The sequence below is a fragment of the Anabrus simplex genome, chromosome 1 (assembly GCF_040414725.1).
Source record: "Anabrus simplex isolate iqAnaSimp1 chromosome 1, ASM4041472v1, whole genome shotgun sequence".
NCBI classification, from domain to species: Eukaryota; Metazoa; Arthropoda; class Insecta; order Orthoptera; family Tettigoniidae; genus Anabrus; species Anabrus simplex.
In genome coordinates this window covers 68,602,382-68,623,207 of record NC_090265.1, presented here as the reverse complement: position 1 = coordinate 68,623,207, position 20,826 = coordinate 68,602,382, and the positions used below count along the sequence as shown (strand labels likewise).

The following is a 20,826-nucleotide window of genomic DNA, read 5'->3' as shown; positions in this document are numbered from 1 at the left end:
AACTTTACGAGACGATGCAGCAATATTCAAAGATGTACGAAACAAAATTCCAATTTTTAAAAACCTAAAGCGGCCGAGAAATAAAATGTGTTGCTTTATATATTGAACGGCCCTCGTATGTACAGTATGTCTACCCACTTTGTTTCCTCATGTGGGGTTGGGGATGAGATGAGATGAAATTATATGGCACGTTCCACAGCCAGATAACCCTCCTGATGCCAACCACAGTTGAGGAGCTAATGAAGATAAAATAATGATGGTGAATGAAATTGGATAAGGAGGTGGAAGGAACTGGCTGTGGCCTATAAACAGCAACTGCCCGGCATTTGCCTGGAAGTAAAAAAGGGAAACCACACAAAACCATTATCAGAACAGCTGACGGTGGGGTTTGAAAACCAATGTCTCCCAAATGCACAGCTTGGTTTCATGGCCATAGTACATTAGCACCTGCGGCCACTCTGCTTGATAAACTCCCTTCTGAGTATATCTTCAAAACATGTTTGAAAAACTTTACCTCAAGGTAGCTGCTAGAAACAATATTGTGCGGAAGCTAACTGGTACATCTTGGGGAGCACAACCAGACACAGTGAGGACATCTGCCCTTTTCCTCTGCTATTCCGCAGCTGAATATGAATCCCCGGTGTGGTACAAATCTTGCCATGCCAAAGCAGTTAATGTAGCACTCAATGAGACCTGCCGCATTATTAATGAATGTTTGAGACCTACACCTTTGGAAAAAGTGTATTGCCTTGCAGGGATAGCACCTCCCGACACCCACCGTGAAGTGACAGCCAAGAAAGAAAAGAGAAAGATGTTGACATCTGAAGCCCACCCTTTGTTTGGATATGAGCCACCATGCCAGCGCCTTAAGTCTACGAAAAGCTTCTTGAGAGTAACCGAAACACTTGCAGGAACAGCGCAGCAAGCAAGAATTCAAGAATGGTGCGCTAGGAGTCAACATACGAGTGTCAGTCAATGGATGACCCGAAAAGAGTAACTCCCTCCTGGCCATGTTACAGATTGGGTGAATTGGAGACCACTGAATAGACTGTGCTCTGGTGTTACGCGGTGCAGGGTCAACCAGAAGAAATGGACAGTACCTTGTGTGTATGTGGAGAAGAGCAGACCACAGCCCATTTGCTGCAATGCAGTTCATGCCCATTCAGTTACACAACAGAAGACCTGATTAAAGCGAAGCCAAATGCACTTGATGTCGCAAGGTTTTGGGCTCACATAGTTTAATGTGGCTCTTCGTCACTGAAGAATTTATATTACGATTTATGTTTTATGTTCCTTCCTCACATTTAATTTAAAACTTATGTATGCTTCTGACACGATATAAATAAATCTTAATTAATATGCCGCTCCCATACACAGATGAGTTCTTCTAATCTCTGAGGTATGCTCTGAATGAATACATCAAGTTTTTTGGAGGTAAACGGTCCCACTACCCTAAGGTAGCTTCAGTATGATTAAGTGGTTGGGACACTGTGATATAACCTCTTTTAGCATGTCCCAAGTAGATCAATGGCATTTATGTCTGGATAGTGTGAAGGCCAGTCCAATTGGTTGATGTTACTTCTTTGAAGATACAGAAGTGCTGCTACAGTATGGTGAGGTCTTCCTTTGTCATCTGATAGGATGAAGTGGTCACTGACATCCAAGTGTGTAGGGGTTTACAATTTTTTGTAGAATCCCTTGAATGCAGCGGGGACCAGTCAAAGGAATTAAAGGAATCCGCCATCCCAAAATCAATTCCACCCTGAAAATAACACTTCTGCCAGCAAAAGGGTGGACTTCCTGAACAAAACTGTTTTGTCCAGACATTCTGCATACTGTATGACATCTCGTGTCAGGCCTCGAACTGATCCTGGTCATGTCAACAAATATCACATTCCTCCATTCGGCAATGGTCCAATATTAAATAGCTAGCCAGTGGAAGAAAGACAGGTAACTCAATCCCCTTCACAGCATTGTAATCACGGTCAGTGTCATTAATGTTTATTACAACGTGTTCTTCGATCTCAATGATGTATTTTACACATTTTCCAATGTTGAGGAGTCATTAATTCGATCCCTTCCAGCAGCAGTTTTCTTACTTCCACAAAGGTGAAAGTTTTGTTGCTATGCGCCACATGGCCTTTTAGATGGCTCCAGACACTTTTACTGAGATTCAAAGAACAATGGAATGGAGGTAATCTTAAAACTTGCATTCCCAACTACAATGCAATATCATCTACCTGATATATGCTGCGTGAATCCTTAATACATTGTGGAATGACATTAAGAAGTTCCAACTTGACACTTGTGAACTTTTCGCTGAATTGCATCCTATGTAAAAGAATCATACTTGTCTGATAACTTCATTTTATTCTGCTTCCCCACCCCGTGAAGCAACTGTTTCTATGGTTTAAAGTTACTTTCTAGCACAACAAATGCTAGTGTTAGAAATGCGAGTAAGCGCAGCTACTAACGTCGACATATTCTCAAGATTACTACCAGGATTTGAGTTACGTAACTTCTTAACAACTGTTATGATGCAAAGGCTGTTCTGTGGTTCACATTTCACCCTTTTTAATAGGTACTCTCTACACAAGTATTGATTAAGATTTAAAACTCAACAGGTTTTTGAAGTGAAAAGTAAAGCTTAATAGATTTAGATGACATACATATAACGATTAAGCGGAAATAGCATTATGCACATAAAGTATTTGCAAAGCTTTACCAAAAGGTAGGCTGTTCCAATCTCAAATGATCTGGGAGACAAAAATACCTGGGCATCTAATACGGTCACCAGAAAATACAATCAGTACAAAATAATAGAAAAATTATGGAAAAGCAAGAGTAAGAATAATATTATATGAATCACAGAACTAAAAGAAGACACGAGAGAGTTGCATATTACAATAGAAGATTTAAAATACAAAACAAATACACTCAACATATTGAAAGATTAACACACTAGACTACAGACAAAAATCAACAAGCAGAGAATAGGAAGAGTGATTCCAGAAGCAGAAAGAAAATTACGTTCAGAAAGGATAAAACAGTGTTGGGCTGACAAAAAGAAGAAAAAACTTCATACTGACTAAGTAGTCCTTTGTTGGCTAAAAAATTAATATAAAATAAATAAATATAAATCGGAAAGATTTTCATTAAAAAATGAAAAATACATGGTGAAGTTACTCCAGACAGTGGTATATAATAGGTATTTCTAGTATTATTAGTACTGAGTGAAACTGTTGCACGAACCTTGAAATCAAAGCATCTAAGGTGGTTGTCAAGAGAACCGGTAAAGACCAGATCTGATTCCATTTTACCAGATTTTCCCTTCAGATCATTTTCTTTTGCAGAATTTCCAAGCACAAGGAGACAAATAACTTTATCACCATGTCCGTCATATACATGTTTCAGTCTTCCACTTTTGAGAGAATAGCAATACACTTTTCCATCCTCGCATGCTGCCAGAATATGCCTGCCAAATGTCTGCAGAACATTAAATGATATTATTACTGCAGTATAAGGAAGTTCATTTATACTAATGTTTCAGAACCTAACCACCCACTCCAAAAACAATGCAAATGAAAGCACAATAGAGTAAAGAGAAAATACAAGTAAATGTAAAGGATAAGGTGATTTATAGAAACAAAAACCAGAAGTATAGGATAATATATAATTATATACATACAGAATGGAAACAATATTTTACATTTCTATTACTATACTTGATCGATATAATGGGCGTGTAATTTAACATCTTTGTCACCGTTGCACAGTGTCAAAATCTACTAATAACCTCTATTAATAGCAGGTCTACTCGAGTTCATGTAACTGCAATTACATATGCCCCATGACTGGGAATACTGGTTCAGAATATGAAATGAATTTGAAAAATTAAGGCAGTGGAAGAATTTTAACATTAGATGTTCAAACTTTGTAGTTTAATAGTCCTCTTTTGGAGCGCAAGTAAAAATTCCACTCATAACACTTTTCAACTATGGGGGGATAATGAAAATCTAATCCTGAGAGCCTCTTTGTGCTACGAAACTCATTTTTCCTCCAACTAATCCTTAACTAGAGATCACATTCTCTTTTCTATGAAGTGTGTGAATACAATGAGGTCAGATCTTTTGTCTGGGGCTAGCACAGCACTTTTGGATGTGCCAGTCACATTATTGGCAGGTGGCTGGCTGCTTTGTGCGATCAGTTAAGTCTGAGTGCTGCTATCCTGAAAGCCAAGCAACTCCCGGCCGAAAAATAATCTGACCTCACTGTATTTTGTCTAATATAGCAACTGAATAATTGCATCAATAGTAGTTGTGATCCTTTCTATTCTGTTGCTTATATGCTGATTCATTTACCGCTTCCATCCCGTCGGAAGGCATTGTACCAAAATCCATAACAATCACTTTCTCTACAAAGTCATTTCATTCCTACTTTACCATTATATTTTACACAATATGCGGTCTAATTTTAATGACTATGTTTTATGGCACTGCAGTTTATTATGACCCTTTTCACTTTCTCAAGCGTGATTTTATTTCCATCGCTTTCTATTCCCAATTAATTTTCTGACTCAAACCTTCATCAGAAATATTCTTTTACACTGAATAAATTTTCAAAATATTCTTTCCAACTATTCTCTAGGATTTACAAGGGGGATCATATATAAACAGGATTTTATTTTTTATTTAAATTCACTTATTGAAAAAACACAAGGCAATTACAATTTATTTTTCCACATAGTTTCCTGCTTTGGAAGTGCATTTGTCCCAGCGTATGGGCAGCTTTTTGATGCTCTCATCATAAAAAGAACAGTGTTGTGTCACCAGCCAGTTGCGCACGAAGTCTTCCACACTCTCGTCATCTTCAAATCGTTGCCCTCCTAGAGCTTCTTTAAGCGGTAAGAACAAATAGAAATTGCACAAGGATAAGTCGGGCTGTAAGGACGATGATCAAGTGTAGTCCAGTGCATTTCCTGTAGCTTGGAGACAGAGCTGCAGTATGGGGCCGCGATTGTCGAATCGGTTGGTCTCGTCTTTTGCGGCGATATGCAACTCTTGCCTTGTTAAACATCTCGCAGTAGTAAGCAGCATTGATTGTGGGTCGCTTGTGCAAAAAAATGAATCAGCAAAATGTCTTGCCATAAAAATAAGTTGCAAGAACCTTGCCAGCTGACAGTCGAGTCTTGGCTTTCACTAGTGCTGCCTCCCCTTTCCTCTGCCACTCCTTACACAAACACGTCCTAGACAATGATCACCGAACTGTGCAGCCAATCTCTGGCAAATTTCCGCCGCTGTAACTCCTTCACGAGCAAGAAATTTTACAATTATGCGTTGCGCAGTGGAGGGGTGCACCTTTTGCTCCGACATTGTGAGCGTTGCTGACAAAACGGCGGGAAATATCTAACAGCAAACTCTAACCACTCCTAAAGGTCCCGCCTAAGCATAGCAGAAGCGCGGGGCCGGTCCTACCAACTGTTGATGTTCAAGAACAAGAATCCCGTTTATATTTGATCAACCTTCATACAATAGCAATCATTGTTCTCCTCCTCATGAACTTGGTTATTCAGGATTTAAACAGAAATATTTCCTTTTACACTGAGAGAATTTTCAAAATATTCCTTCCACCTGTCCAGTAATTCCCTGCAATGACTTCATCCAATTTACCCAATACACTTTTATTTTCCCTCCTTTTCTTAGTGTAGTTGTAGAGTGAACCAAAAAAGAGAGCAGTTAAGAAGGATGTGTATAACAGCAGTGCAGAACAAAACAAAAGGATTTGTTTCCCAATGCAGTGACCAGTGCTGTTGGGTAGGTTCGGCAACCCTCGGTCACTTTTGTAGGACACCCCCTTCCTCACCGAGTAGATGCGTGTAGAACACATGCGTTTGTGCACGTCTATTAAAATGTCTTTTTCATCTGATCCCAATTATTAAGGTCAGGTTCTCTTTTTTAATGTCAGTCATTATGGAACCAAAGAGACACTGTACAAACAACAGAATTCCTTGTTTCCTTGTGAATCGATATTCACAGGATGAACACTACATCACTTGGATTTGTAGGCATTATTTTCAAGACATGTCCATTTACGATACATCGACAAAGACATCTTGACAACTTCAGTAAAATCGGCAGTTAGATTCTGCAAATCCCATATATCGCATAAAATGAATTTCATTGCAAAGCCTGTATTGTCGTTAGTATACTTTTTTAAACGTACAGTCAAAGGTTCCACCTTCACACTACTAAAATTTTGCTTTAATAGATCACATCACCAATGGTGATATCATCCTTGAACAATTGAATGCAGTTGACCCATGGATTAAGTTCACTTTCAAAGTTGAAACAAATAACTTTAATTTTTTAGATCGCACCATTAATAGCAGTCCGAACAAACTTTCTTATAGTATCTATAGAAAGCTTATCCAAACCCTAATCACCATTCGTCAAGATTCTGTGCACCCAGACTCTAAAAAAAAGAGCGATTTTATAGTCTAATTCAACAGAGCTTTTAACGTCCCTTTATCTGACACGAATTGAAGGAAAGAACTCGATACCATCTACTTTATTGCGAGCAAAAACGGTTTTGGCAGACATTTCATAGATAGGATTGTCAGTAAAATTGTAAACAAATCCACCTCAACTCTGCTCAAAGTGACTAAAAAGAAAGCAGACAACGATTCCACCTTCACTTACACCAATAGAAATATTTATGAAATCACGAACATTCTTAAGAAACAATGTCAACATCGCTTATAAAACAATCAACAACCAAAACAAAGACAATAACACCAATAACAAATACCACACATCAGGCGTATACATATTAAATTGTAACCAATGTCCAGCGAGTTATGTTGGTCAAACTGGAAGGAACTTTTTTTATTAGATATAAAGAATACGTCAACGACTCCAGACACAACAAATATTCCGCCATGAGTACCCACTTAACAGAATCCAACCACCCTTTCACTTCCTTAGAGCAGGACTTAAGATTCTTTGCTTCAATAATAAGGGCAATTTACTTAACATTTTAGAAAACATTTTCATTAACATAGACCAGAAATGCAATCCTGCTCACAATTTAAATGAAATTTCAGAAACTGTGAATGTGCTTTTTGAGGCATTATTCAACAATTTCTCCACGAACAAGCCTCACAACAAACTTTTACACACTCATGCCCCTCCTACTGGATCGAAACATCCCCTACTCTCCCAGCAAACGGTCTCCACAGTTCACCTTCAGTCAGCCGTCAACTGCAACACACATATCGAGCCTAACCTCTCTTGGGCAGACAAGGACGTAAGTAGTCAGATGTACAATATAACTATTTATAATAGTTTATTTAAATCCGCCTTGATCAATACACTCATTAAATGAAAGAAACATTATTTATTAAACCATACATGTTTCGGGAAATCTCAACCATTCCCTTCATCAGTGGTTAAGTTTATTAACAGTAGTCAGATGTATCGCATATTAATTCAGTTCCACTTGTAATCATAAGATGTTTCAACCTTGCCCACTTTTAACGTTGCTAAAAGGCTCCGTTTTCGTTCTAGAAGTATTCAACCACGACACAATTTTTCTCCATATGTGCACTTACAGTCAAATATTCCGCCTGCCTCATAACCTAACCACGAATTATCAAAACATCATCAAGCCAACAAGAAGAGGTTGATCATCGAATACTAATGGAACTACCACGTATGTTAAACAATTTCATCATAATTTTAACATAACTAAAAAGCAATTGTACTCCAGCATTTTAAGAACATTCTTCAAATTTTATCATACATCAATTTTTTTTTTTTTTTGCTATTTGTTTAACGTTGCACCGACACAGAAAGTTCTTATGGTAGTGGTGGGGACGGAGTGGTGCGAAGCATTTGTGACGTCATCACCCGATTGTACCAAGTGAATGTAACGTGGCGGCACATTTCAATACGTTATTGGTATGGCAACGTAAATGCATTGCCCTTTTCTCACAACATAACTGTTATGGTGAATACAGCAATGTTGTTTTCTGCTGGAGAAGCCGACCCACTCATTTCATCATTGTGATGCCTCTTGCTATGTTCCCACAAATTTGATATGCCACCACCCGTCACGCAAATGCGGTCACAAAATTTGCATTTTGCGGATTTTTATCATCATTAATTTCAAAGAACTGCCATGCATCAGATGCTTTTTCTTGGCATTTATGGTACAAATGTCTGTAAAAATTTATTCAGTTCCTTAAATATTCTAAAACATGAATAGCATGTAAAATGGGAATAAATATCAAACTAATACCACAAATATTATCTAATATACTTTATCTACAAAACACAAGTGAAGGAAATATAGACGCAAATTAAGAAGCACAAACTGAATACAGGCGCATTAATCTTACACGGGGAGACCACGATGTTCGGATCACGGGGCATCTTCAAACAATGTACACATTTAGTAGTCCATTAGGACCAGATAATGTGCAAAGTAGTACGGTACTGTAAGTTGTACTACTACGGCATTTTTGAGAAAATCGCAAGAGAAGTTTTCGGGTCGAATATGTACCGGTGTGTTGCGACTGTGAGCACAAAACGGCGGTGGTTGAGTGGTTAGCGTTCAAGCTCTGTAATCGCTGGATCGAGTCTCGCTTGTCGCTTTTTTCCTTTAATATATATATTACAATTCAAAGGTAATATAACGAAAAAAAGGTGTATTTGCATGAACTTTTATTGCATTTCCAATGTTATTTGGCTTTTTTAATGTTTATCGTTACAAAAAATTTATTTCTTTCTTTCTTCTTAATCTGTTTACACTCCAGGGTCCGTTTTCCCTCGGACTCAGCGAGGGATCCCGCCTCTACCGCCTCCTGGAGCGCGAGACTTTGGGTCGCGGATACAACTGGGAAGGATGACCAGTACCTTGCCCAGGTGGCCTCACCTGCTATGCTGAACAGGGGCCTTGTGGAGGCATGGGAAGATTGGAAGGGATAGACAAGGAAGAGGGAAAGAGGCGGCCATGGCCTAACGGTGGGTAAGGGCCTACATCCCGGCATTTGCCCGGAGGAGAAATGGGAAACCACGGAAAACCACTTCGAGTATGGCTGAGGAAGGAAGCGAACCCCCTCTACTGAGTTGACCTCCCGAGGCTGAGTGGACCCCGTTCCAGCCCTCGTACCGCTTTTTAAATTTCGTGGCACAGCTTGGGCCTCCGGGGGTTGCAGCTAATCACACTAACCACTCCACCACAGAGGCGGACTACAAAAAAAAATCTTTCTTTTTTAATCTGCTTACCATCCAGGGTTGGTGTTTCCTTCGGACTCAGCGAGGGATCCCACCTCTACCGCCTCAAGTGCAGTGTCCTGGAGCGTGAAACACTGGGCCGGGGAATACAACGGGGAAGGATGACCAGTACCTCACCCAGGCGGCCTCACCTGCTATGCTGAACAGGGGCCTTGGTGGGGGAGGGGAAGATAGGAAGGGATAGACAAGGAAGAGGGAAGGAAACGGCCGTGGTCTTAAGTTAGGTGCCATCCCGGCATTTGCCTGGAGGAGAAGTGGGAAACCACGGAAAACCACTTTCAGGATGGCTGAAATGGGAATCGAACCCACCTCTACTCAGTTGACCTCCCGAGGCTGAGTGGATCCCGTTCCAACCTCGTACCACTTTTCAAATTTCGTGACAGAGCCGGGAATCAAACCCGGGCCTCCGGAGGGTGGCAACTAATCACACTAACCACTACATCACAGAGGCGGTCACAAAAGAAAAAAAAATTAGTTATAATTATCAACAAGTAAACGACCAAATGCACAAAGTTTTCCTGAAAATGTATGCCTGTCGTAATTTGCGCAATCTCTCCTACCTGACAATGAAATCGGGTAAGATACCCAGAACTCCTTTGCACCTGGATGCTCTGACCTGCAATATATATGAAAGAATATGATCAGTGTTGAAAAACAAAAACAGAAAAAACAGAACAAAAACAAAAAGGCGATGAGCGGGACTCGATCCAGCGATTACGGAACTTGAACACTAATAACTAGACCGCCGCCATCTCGCGCTCGCGACCGCAACGCACCGGTACATATTCGATGCGAAAATTATCTTGTATTTTCTCAAAAACGCCAAAGTAGTACGCCTTACTATTTGAATATTATCTTGTCCTAATGGACTACTAAAAGTGTACAAATCTGCGATCCGAACGTCGTGGTCTCTCCTTGTTAAACATATGTCGTGTGCTACACTGTGCCCTGGTCCTCTGCGAGTACTTGCAGTTGTAAGCAGAGGGGATCGGAGGTGCGCTCTACCGCTACAACCGGATTACTCATCGATATTACTCGCTCCGCTCCCAGCTCTATCTTATGGCGACGATGGGATAGGAAAGGTCTAGGAACTGCGAGGAAGCGGCCGTGGCCTTGATTACGGTACAGCCCTGGCATTTGCCTATTGTGTAAATGGGAAACCATGGAAAACCATCTTCAGGGCTGCTGACAGTGGGGCTCGAACCCACTATCTCCCGATTACTAGATACTGGCCGCACTTAAGCGACTGCAGCTATCGAGCTCAGTACATTTTAAATTGACGTATTTGGTAACCCAAATCGTATTTAATTTGTATTTATCTTTGTCTATTTTACTTATCTTACAAGTATTTCGGCTGATGTCCACCAAGAAGGATGAAACATGTCCTGACATTTGTTAATTGATAATTAAACAAACAAACAAAAAAAAACCTCTGACTGTACATTTAAAAAAGTAAATCCCATCTATGACATCAGATAGTCATTGCACACAACACCACTCTACTATGAACACTATGCAAGTTTCTCCTCTCACTCTTTACTGCTCCACTTTAAATTCACAGATTAAGATCCAGAAAGCTTTATCTGCTACTTGACCAAGCTTTTCCACGTTATTTCCAAAATCTTCCCATGAATTTGTTTTGGTTTCTGCAGTTATTTGATTTGCTCTATTTCTTTCATATACATAGATAGAATTCCCTGTCTACATCAATTCTTCTTTGGAGCCACATTTGAGGTGCCTTCTTTCTACAATGTAAAAAATACAATAGTAATTAAAGTTAATATTGAGTAGGCTCTTGGCAGCATAACCAATATCCACTTTTTCTACTGAAAGCAGATTGGCAGTATTTTGTAAATCTAAATGTATTAACTTTTGGGAAGTACTTGCTTCAGCTATCTTTTCAGACTTAACAAATCTCATCATTATGTTTTTCATAAGTTCTTCAAGCGATGTAAAAGGGTAAGGCACCATAGGTCTCTGACTTTGAAACCTTCTGAGGAAAGGTTCAACATCTGACAAAATAATTCAAAAAAAAACTTAACTTTGCCTTAAGTAGTGGATTCTTCACAGCATCTCTAAGGTAGTAAGGTTTTTTCTTTTTTCAGTGTTCTCTTTCACAAATTTGTCAATGTGATCATATATTTTAAGAGCTTGATCAACACAGCATCCATTTTCCAACCATCTTATTGCAGTGAATTTATAAGAAAATGTGGTGCTTGTTGTTATGCCAGTATATTTAGCACGCTGAGCAGGGTTGTCTTTAAAAAGATTGTACAGAGACCTAAAAAAAATGAAAAAGGTCCCAATCAATTTTGGAGATCCCAGTTTTCATGGCTCCATTCACTGTATGCAAACTGTGTATGCCTCTATCAAGAAGAGATTCGTGCTCGGGATTTAGCACTAGCAAATGACTGTCAAGTTTTTTTAAATAAAATTGAGGTTAACATTCAGCCCATCCATTGAGACTTGCAAAATATTTCCTAAAGGTAAGGAGAGTCCATGTATAGACCCATCTAATAAGTGATCTGCAATTACCCTGCCTAAAAATACACTATTCCAATACCTTATTGCAACTTTCTGAATATTTACATACCAAAACCTTACACACAAGTCCATTTGTCCTCTTTGGACAGATTTGTTTAACGATTCATCAATACAAACAACGTAGTCGGAGCACTGTTTAAGTCATTTTGCAAACTTTCTTTAAAATATGGGACTCATCAATTATTTATGACATAGGAAGCCTTAGTTTTGAGCAATTTTACTGTCTGGGAACATTGTTTTGAATGCTGCAGAGGTTTAATCATAAGAGTTGAGAGACATCTTTCCAGTGACAACCTGGAGAGCACATATGGCTTCAGCCGATGTAACAAGTCAGGATAACATATGAGCAGGCCGTACGTGTAAAATAGTATAGCAGAGCAAATCAAGAAAAGAAATTTCAGAGAATGGTCCAACGCAAACCACCAGAAATAGATTATAACAAGGTCATAGTAAATATGTCTGATAACATACTAAACTAGAACTCAATATCAGTGCTGAAGAAAAGTTTTAACTTCGCAGTGGTGCCGAGAAGAATCCCAGTAGAGAAGATTGTCTGTGGGGTAGAGTGTGCCATCAGAGATCTACCGTTAAACAAGGTGGAAGAAATTTGTCAAGATGTATCTTACGTGCTGAAAAAAAGCAAAGCCACCACGTCAAAACCTGACAAAAGGTGAACTTAAAGAAGCTAATGTGTTTCGCAAAGACGATAGTATAACTGTAATTCCGGCTGACAAGGGTAATGTTTCAGTCATCATGAATACAACTGATTACGAAACAAAATTGAACAACCTACTAGAAGATGAAACATATTAAAAAAGTAAGGAATCCCACTACGAAAATGAATACACAAGTCACTTGACGTGTGAAGAGCTCAACACTTCCAGAACACTTTACTAAATTCAGACCTAGTACCTCCAGTCATTTATGGCTTCCCAAAAATACACAAGAATGATGTGTCACTAAGACCAATCGTGACTGCCATTGGTTCTGTGACCAATGTATTAGCCACCTATATTTCATCACTGTTACAGCCAGAAACAGGGACGACAGAACATCATGTTAAAGATTCAAAACACTTCTTGCAGAACTTACGGGAGCTACAGGTGGACGAAGGTGACGTCCTGGTAAGCTTTGATGTTACGTCACTTTTTACTAATATACCAGTAGATGAAATGCTTGCTTACATCAGACAATACCTGTCTAAGGACTCGACCAATCTGGCAGCAGTTTGTTTAAAATCTACTTACTTCTACTACAAAGGGGATTATTATGAACAGACAAAAGGAGCAGCAATGGATTCACCTCAGTCACCAGTGGCGGCAAATATTTTTACGGAACACTTTGAGTCTGCTGCATTAACTACAGCACCACTGAAACCTAAGTGCTTCTATCGTTACATAGATGACACATTTTCGGTCTGGCCACATGGAAGGGAAACATTAAATGAATATTTGGAGCACCTAAATTCCATTAACAGTAAGATAAAGTTCACAATGGAAGTAGAAAATGAAGGTAAATTACCTTTTCTTGATGTGTTAGTATACAAGAAGAATGATAGTACACTAGGCCATGCAATGTACAAGAAACCTACAAATTCTGAAAGATACTTTCGTAAGTCCTCACACCACTACCCTTATCAAAAAGCAGCTCTCCTTCGAACGTTATTTACTAGGGTGAATAACGTTGTAGATGTTGATAACCGTTCAAGTGCATTAAGAGAACTGACAACATCCATGAAGAAAAATGGCTATACGTCAGGAGATGTAGCACGAGCTGTGACGATCAAGAAGCCGAACAGGGATAGTACAAACCAGCACTACAGTAAAAAGAAAAAAAGTATTCCTTCCTTACGTGGCAGGTATAACTGACAGAATAGTATGCATTCTTAGGTAGTACAATACCATTCCAGTTTTCAACACAGACCAGAAGCTCAAATCCCTGTTTCGACCAGTCAAAGAAAAACCACATCTTGAAACACCGGGCATGTATGAAGTTCTATGTAGTTGTGGTTGCTCATATGTTGGCATGACAAAATGGCTTGTTAGCACCAGGGTGAAAGAACATATCAGGTCAGTTAAGAATGTCACTCTTTAATCCTCCATGGAAAATGCTATAAGCCAGTCTGCCACAACAGATTTTCTACAGTACGGACAATGAAATCCTCGTTGACCAGACAAAGGTCATCGTGCCTGTAAAATACTTCTATGCTCGACTTGTAAGAAAAGCCATAGAGATAGAACTGCGCCCAAATAACATCAACAGAGAAGATGGCTTCAAGTTATCAAATACATGGAGACCTCTACTCTAGAAATACATGTGTAACACTACCATGGCACAGTGGGATACACTCAAGAAACTGTCGGCAGAGGACGGTGAATCAGTAACTTCCCTCCCAACCACCACAGCACAGTGTGACAATCCCCAAGTCCAGTTAGCGGGGAGGCCGTAGATAGTATGGTCGTGACTTCCATGTTCCTTCGAAGACTTTATTTGCTCACTGCCGGAGCCCTGATGAAGGGCAATGCGATTTGGCGGAAAGCCTGGCTTTGTTACATAAATATATATAAGTGGCTTTAATCCAGTTAGCATTTTTACTTCTTTATTTTAACATCATCTTCGTTCACACTGAAAATCTTTAAACTCCTCTGACTTGTTCCTGGCACTGATAATTTTGTTGTAGCTATGGATGATTCTTTGCAAAGAAAGAAATTGCTGGCTGGGAAGACTTAGCTTTCAAGTATTTTATATGAGTAGGTCCTTTAGCATAAGTGACTGCTTGTTTAACCATATTACTAAGTTTGAATGATTTAAAATGCACTTTACAATATGCTGAAGTTGCATCATTTACCAATATGTCCAACCAACCACTCAGTTTGGGAAACACTTTACTGTTTAGTGAAAGTTTATTAAATGTACACTGCTTGATGGCCATTGCCATGAGTTTCAAGCAAGCATCCTAGAACTGAAATAAAAAAGAATAACATAAAAATGGTTGAAAGAAATGACACAAGGGTACAACAAAACTTGTAGAATTGTTGTGCACTTCTTGTGAAAAATACCTGAAAAAGAAATGTTACAATAGCCTGGGTTACAGCGGAGTAGAGCATAAAAATATCCCCTCAAATCCATCATTAGGGATGATTTCCATGACTATCCAGATTTTTTGTCTATTTCCCTGACTTAAATTGTTTTCCCTGACTTTCTAGAATGTGGACACTATGTCTAAGCATGGACCTGAACTGCGAAGTGCTGTCATTGCGCTGTGTAACGGGAAGTGATGAGTCAACGGGACACAGATAAGCTGGGTGTGCCTGCTGGCCAACCAATGAGAGAAACTCAGTGTACAACTTAGTTTTTCAGTCTGCAAAAACACAAAATGTAACACTATAATACACCTGTACAAAAATGGACAATTACTCTTTTACAGATATATTATAGTGTTACATTTTGTATTTTTGACAGACTAAAAAACTACAAGTTGTCGTAACTTAGGACTTCCTTCTTAACAAATTACTGGGGAGGGGAAAGAAGACAAAGATATGCAATTCTGAACTTGGGGCTGTAAAATATAAATAATGAATCTGAGAAAACTCTACTTTGGGGAATGACTTGAGGTATCATTGTGAATGGTGTAAATACACTGAAAAAATTAAAACAAAAACAGTGCTTACCTTTAAATCCAAAATAGATCCTATATGTGAGTCAAACACCATATGTTCTGGTGTTTCTGATTTCCTGATATGTTTATGTTTCCTAGAAGTTTTAATCTTACAACTGCCTTCACTATTCTCCTGCATAGCTTCATAGGAACTAACTGAGTCTCTATCACAATCATCAGGACTACTACTAAACCATACACTGCTATCGCGTGGCGTCTTCATAGGCATCTGCTCTCCATCACTTACCACCGAAGAATCAGACACAAAAGTTGACACACTGTTTTCATCTAGCAGAGCATCATTAAAAATTGTCTTTTGATCTTGATGTCCTAATGATACATCTTGGCAGGCTATAGTCACTTTCGATGAGTTTTCCTCTCTCTCTGAAACACTTGACAGATTGTCCTCTTCTACATCACAGCCTAAACTCTGCAAGTTTTCCTGAGAGTCTGAATGTTCAGCAAGGTGACTGCTCATTTCTTCCAAAAGAGCTAACTGACTTTCTATTTCCTGAGTAGGATCTGAATGTGCAGGAGAACTAGCATTTTCAGATTTCAACATTTCAAATATTTTAGAAATTGGCAAATTACTTTTTGGAGATGAAATACCTCTTCTATTTGTCATAGGAAAATCCTTTTCTAATACTTCACATTTTGTAATATCAAGATTTTCATTTGTATCAGTAATATCTTTTTCAAGTTTTGTACTGTTTTCGTTGCTGTTTCTCTCAGAAATTGAGCATTTATTATCAGCCATATCAGATGTAGATGATGTCTCTTCAGAGATAGTTTGCAATACATTCACTCTCGAACCAGATAACTCAGCCAAATTTAATTTATTGTCAGCCTTATTAGATGTAGCCAATGACTCTTCAGAGATAGTTTGCAATACATTTACTCTTGAACCAGATAACTCAGTCAAATTTAATTTATTGTCAGCCTTATTAGATGTAGCAGACGTCTCTTCAGAGATAGTTTGCAATACATTCCCTCTCAAACCAGATAACTCAGCCAAATTTAATCGCTCAAGTAATACACAACATTTTCTGATATTTGGAAAAGAATGTGTAACAGGAGAATCATCTGAATTACTCCTCATCCTTTTTCTAGTAGGTCTACAACCCACTTTCAGTGAAGACCTAGAAGTACCCTGCAGTTCCTCTTTCCTGTCAATGCTGTTGTTTCTTTCTGAATGCAGTTCCTTCACCTGGTCTGTATCTTGATGAAGACGAGATTTTTTCAATGCAAACCCAGGTTTCAAGTCAGATGTATTAGAATCTGCTTCCATTTCTAATTTTATGGAGTTCTCTCTCTTCCTTTTCCTCCGATTAGGCTTTGTACTAATCTCATCAGATTCACAAGTGTCATCGCTTGAAAGTCTGTTAATTGGGATTTTGTCGGAATTAAGTGTATTGATTTGGGTCTCTATAACTTGGCTGTTGAAATGACTTTGAGTTGAATCATTTTGACCATTTTCTGAAAAGAGACATTCAGAATTGCTACTTTCAAAGCTTACACCCCGAGCAATTTTCCTTTGCCTGCCCCTTCCCTTTGCTGCTAGAACACACATATTATCAGTCAAGTCATTTTCACACTTCTCATCAGTCTTAGTGCTGTTCCCCATATGGGCGGAATTAAGTTTCTCATTCTTTTCAACATCTTTTTCTATTTCTTTCATTTTAACATCATTTAAAGAAAAATGACAAGATCTTGCTTCTTCATCTGGCTCTTGTTTTAACACTACAATTTTTTCTCCCCCAAGATGTTCAAGCCCTCCAGCTGAATTACATCTCCGGTTTCGTGACTGACGTTGGTTCCAACGCTCTTTATGGAAGTCAGGTTGATCGCCAGGTTCCATTTTCAGCTTATCAGAACAAATAGCTGATACATTACATTTTGAATCTTCTGTTTCTTCAGCAAGTGCTGAATGGTTATGTAATTTCTTCAACTGGCTATCAAGATTTAAACGAGATGAGCATTCCAAAGTCTTTGATCTTATACTACCTCTTCTCCTAGAGCTACGCCTTGCTATGGAAATAACAAGCGAGCTTTCTGAATGGCAAGATTCACTCTCACCATCCGACAGGGACACTGAGTCATTCTGTTCACTATGACACCTAGTTCTTCTATAGTTAACCTTTCTCGAGGAGGTATTTACTTCTAGTAAGCTTTCTGATCGACTCTCAACACCTGCTTGAGAACTGTGTCTGGAAGACAATGATTTCTTCAGTCCTGAATTTCTACTTGCTCTTCTGCTGGAAGGCGATGAACAATAATTTTGTTCTGATTCAGATTTCTCACTCAAACTTTTTGGTGAACCAGCAGCATTTATTGTGCCAACAACAGACATTCCACATGGATTCCCATTTATCAACTCAACTTTAGTCATGCTCACAGGCAAGTTCTCATATGTTTCCACAACCAGACCCTGGTTAGATTCAATACCGTTGCCATCTTGCCTCGTACGTTCGTTAATATCACAAGTGATAGAACTGGTATGAGATTGAATGGATTTCTCTCTCACTGTACCCTCAACTAAGGAAGAACAATTAAACTGCACTTCTGACACGGAATCATCATCTCTTCGTATTTCTGTAGAATTTGGTGTATGAACTTCAGCATCAGATTTTTCAACACTAACGGGTGAATTACAAGCAATTAAAGTACCAACTGAAGATTGATTCTGCGAATCTTCACAAGTGAAGTTCATTTCTGATGAAATTTCCATATCACTAGTATTGATCTCATCTCTAATATCTGAGCAATTATTAGGTCCTATCAACTGTGAACTACTATGTTCAATATCTGCAAAACTGAAAAACCTAGAACGTGAAGTAACTACTTGTAAACGGTCACTCAGCTGACTATGAAATTTCATTAATCTCTCCATTTCCTTGTGAATATCAAACATGCATGCAAGAATTGACTGGCAATTATTTGATTCTAAAATGTTATTTTCACTCTCAGTGGCAGTAACTCTTATATTATGGTGAGATTCAGTGCCAACTAAGTTATGAACATTTGGAAATCTGAACATGTCTGTTTCTCTTTTCCTACACTGTCTTCTTTGCCTGGGACTGCTGAGAACACCACTCCCTCTGCTAGTTCTACTGGTGTTACACTGGTATTTCCGAGATTTTACGGCAACCTGGTTGGTGTCCTCTAGTAAGGAAGCATCTGGCAATATCTCTTTCTTCAGGATATGAATCAACTGAGGTGGACACCGACTAGATCTCTCTAGTATCTCAAGTGCCCTTTGAACATCGCCATCAGGATCGGTTCCAAGTGTTTGTGTACAGACATCAATGGAAGATGGATGCTGATCTAGAATAAAAAATAATGAACATGAAACAGTAACAAATATAACACATTTGTAATTTATTATGTACAACACTGACTTTACCATAAAACTTGAGATCTTAATTATGTCAAACATTCATCATCTTATTTTAAGCCTTTTTTTAAAACTAAGATTTATATTACACCATTATTAATAGTATAATCCCCCCCCCCCCTTCTAGCAAACTAACGAATCTGCAAAATGTCAAAAAATTAGGAGAGCTGAAAAGTTGCGATTACTGACATGTCAAATCAATTTTTATATTTAATGGTTGGTTTGATGCTTTAGCCATACAGAACGAGCTGCAGATGTGAGACTTTGTCAGAGGGTAGAAATTATATAAATAATAAAATCTAGACCAAAACTGCAGAAGTACAGAATCCCTGGTTTGCCATAGTGGGGACGATATGTGATCTCATCCATATAAGAATAAGGATGAGCAGGTCAAAAAGATCGTTATAAGTGAATGAAGAGATCAAGAAGCTTTCTAGGTTTCAGCAGTAATGTGCTTATGTGATCAGCCCTGTGATATAAAGGAAGCATGTCTGCCTCTCATACAAAAGCCCTGGAATTAATTCCTCGATAATCCCAAGGATATTAATTCTGTTGACATTGATGCTTTCACGGCCCGTACTTATAGACAAGATACTGTATAGGCTTTTGGGCTTATGCCGAGACAAGAAAATAAGGTGAAATTCTTTACGTTTCGCAGAAAACTGTGCTCTGCGTCCTCAGAAAAAATCTCGACTGTCCATGAGAAAGGCTTCTTAAACAATGACTCTTTGAATTTAGACGTTATAATAGAAGTGGAAATGGTACATTCACTCACCACCAGATCACTCCCAGGACTTAGCACAACGCTAGCATTTGAAGTGAGAGCTGACCGAACCATCAAAACCAGTCTAAGCGGTTCATATAACGTGTGTACGTAACATCTGACACTGACACAAGCCTGGAATGAAACATCTGGCGACAAGGAACATACGAATTTGGGAAACACCGAGACGAAATAACAATAGTGAAAGGACAGGGAATCGAACTACCTATGTAAATTCTTGATGGCAGGTAACCAGGTCTTACTCACTTGATAGCTGTTGAAATTGTTAGGATTTCTACGTATATCCACAGCTTCTCATATAATCCTGGACCTGTAGTGTCTAGTGTGGGTAAGAGCTCGAGCATCTTGGAACATGACATCATGACCCGATGATAGAGCGTGCTCAGCTATTGCCGATTTATCTGGTATATCTGGTTGGTTGAGACGATTATTACGCTCATGTTCTTTGATACGGGTATCAATGGACCGGCATGTTTGGCCGATGTATACCTTACAGCAAGTACAGGTGCCAAACACATTAAAAAAAATGTAGTATATACTATATATATATTATATATTAATTCCGGTCTGAGGACTGGAACAGGGCTTACTTGTAATGAAAATAAATGCTGTTTTATCGTGCCTAACAACGAGATCATTGGATTCTGATGAAATGAATGTTAAAGTTCTTCCATGGATAGGTGAAGTATGGATGAGAATATAAAAAATTAAATTAACATAAAAAGTCAATAATTATTAAAATCCACATGCCACTACATCAGTATAAAAAAGTAAACAGGTGATTAACCATAGCAATACCAATTTGGGGTTAACTTTTCTATTCTCTAAATTTGAAATGTCTAAATGGTCATTAAAAGATTTGAAAATACTGTATTATTTATTGTCTGTTATGAATTCTTGCAACTTATTGTGTTTCTATTCTGAAAGTATTCCTAAAAAGAACCAAAAACCATCGAGCTCAACACAAAGTATCCTCCCCCTCCCACCGGGTAATATATTTATAGTTGTCACAATATATCACACTGTTGGCATTTTATGTTATGTGAGTTTTGTATTTATGAGTTTTCAATTCTGTGAGTGTTAAACTGAAGTGACTGTTGAAAAACATTAAAATATTTTTCAGTTTACTATTATTGTATACACTGTTGTT

At 38.7% G+C, this 20,826-nt stretch overlaps 1 protein-coding gene across 1 annotated transcript in view; it reads right to left on the bottom strand.

Moving 5' to 3' along the window:
- LOC136861303 (uncharacterized) overlaps nucleotides 1-18,568 on the bottom strand; it is a 116,008-nt gene extending 97,440 nt beyond the window's left edge. Inside the window, exons 1-2 of the mRNA XM_067138813.2 lie at nucleotides 15,512-18,568; nucleotides 3,253-3,486 (exon numbers count right to left, since the gene is read on the bottom strand). Of these exons, the coding sequence (XP_066994914.2) occupies nucleotides 3,253-3,486; nucleotides 15,512-18,535 (3,258 nt within the window). The 5' untranslated portion in view covers nucleotides 18,536-18,568. The remainder of the gene's footprint in view (nucleotides 1-3,252; nucleotides 3,487-15,511) is intronic.
- Nucleotides 18,569-20,826: the final 2,258 nt, after the last annotated feature.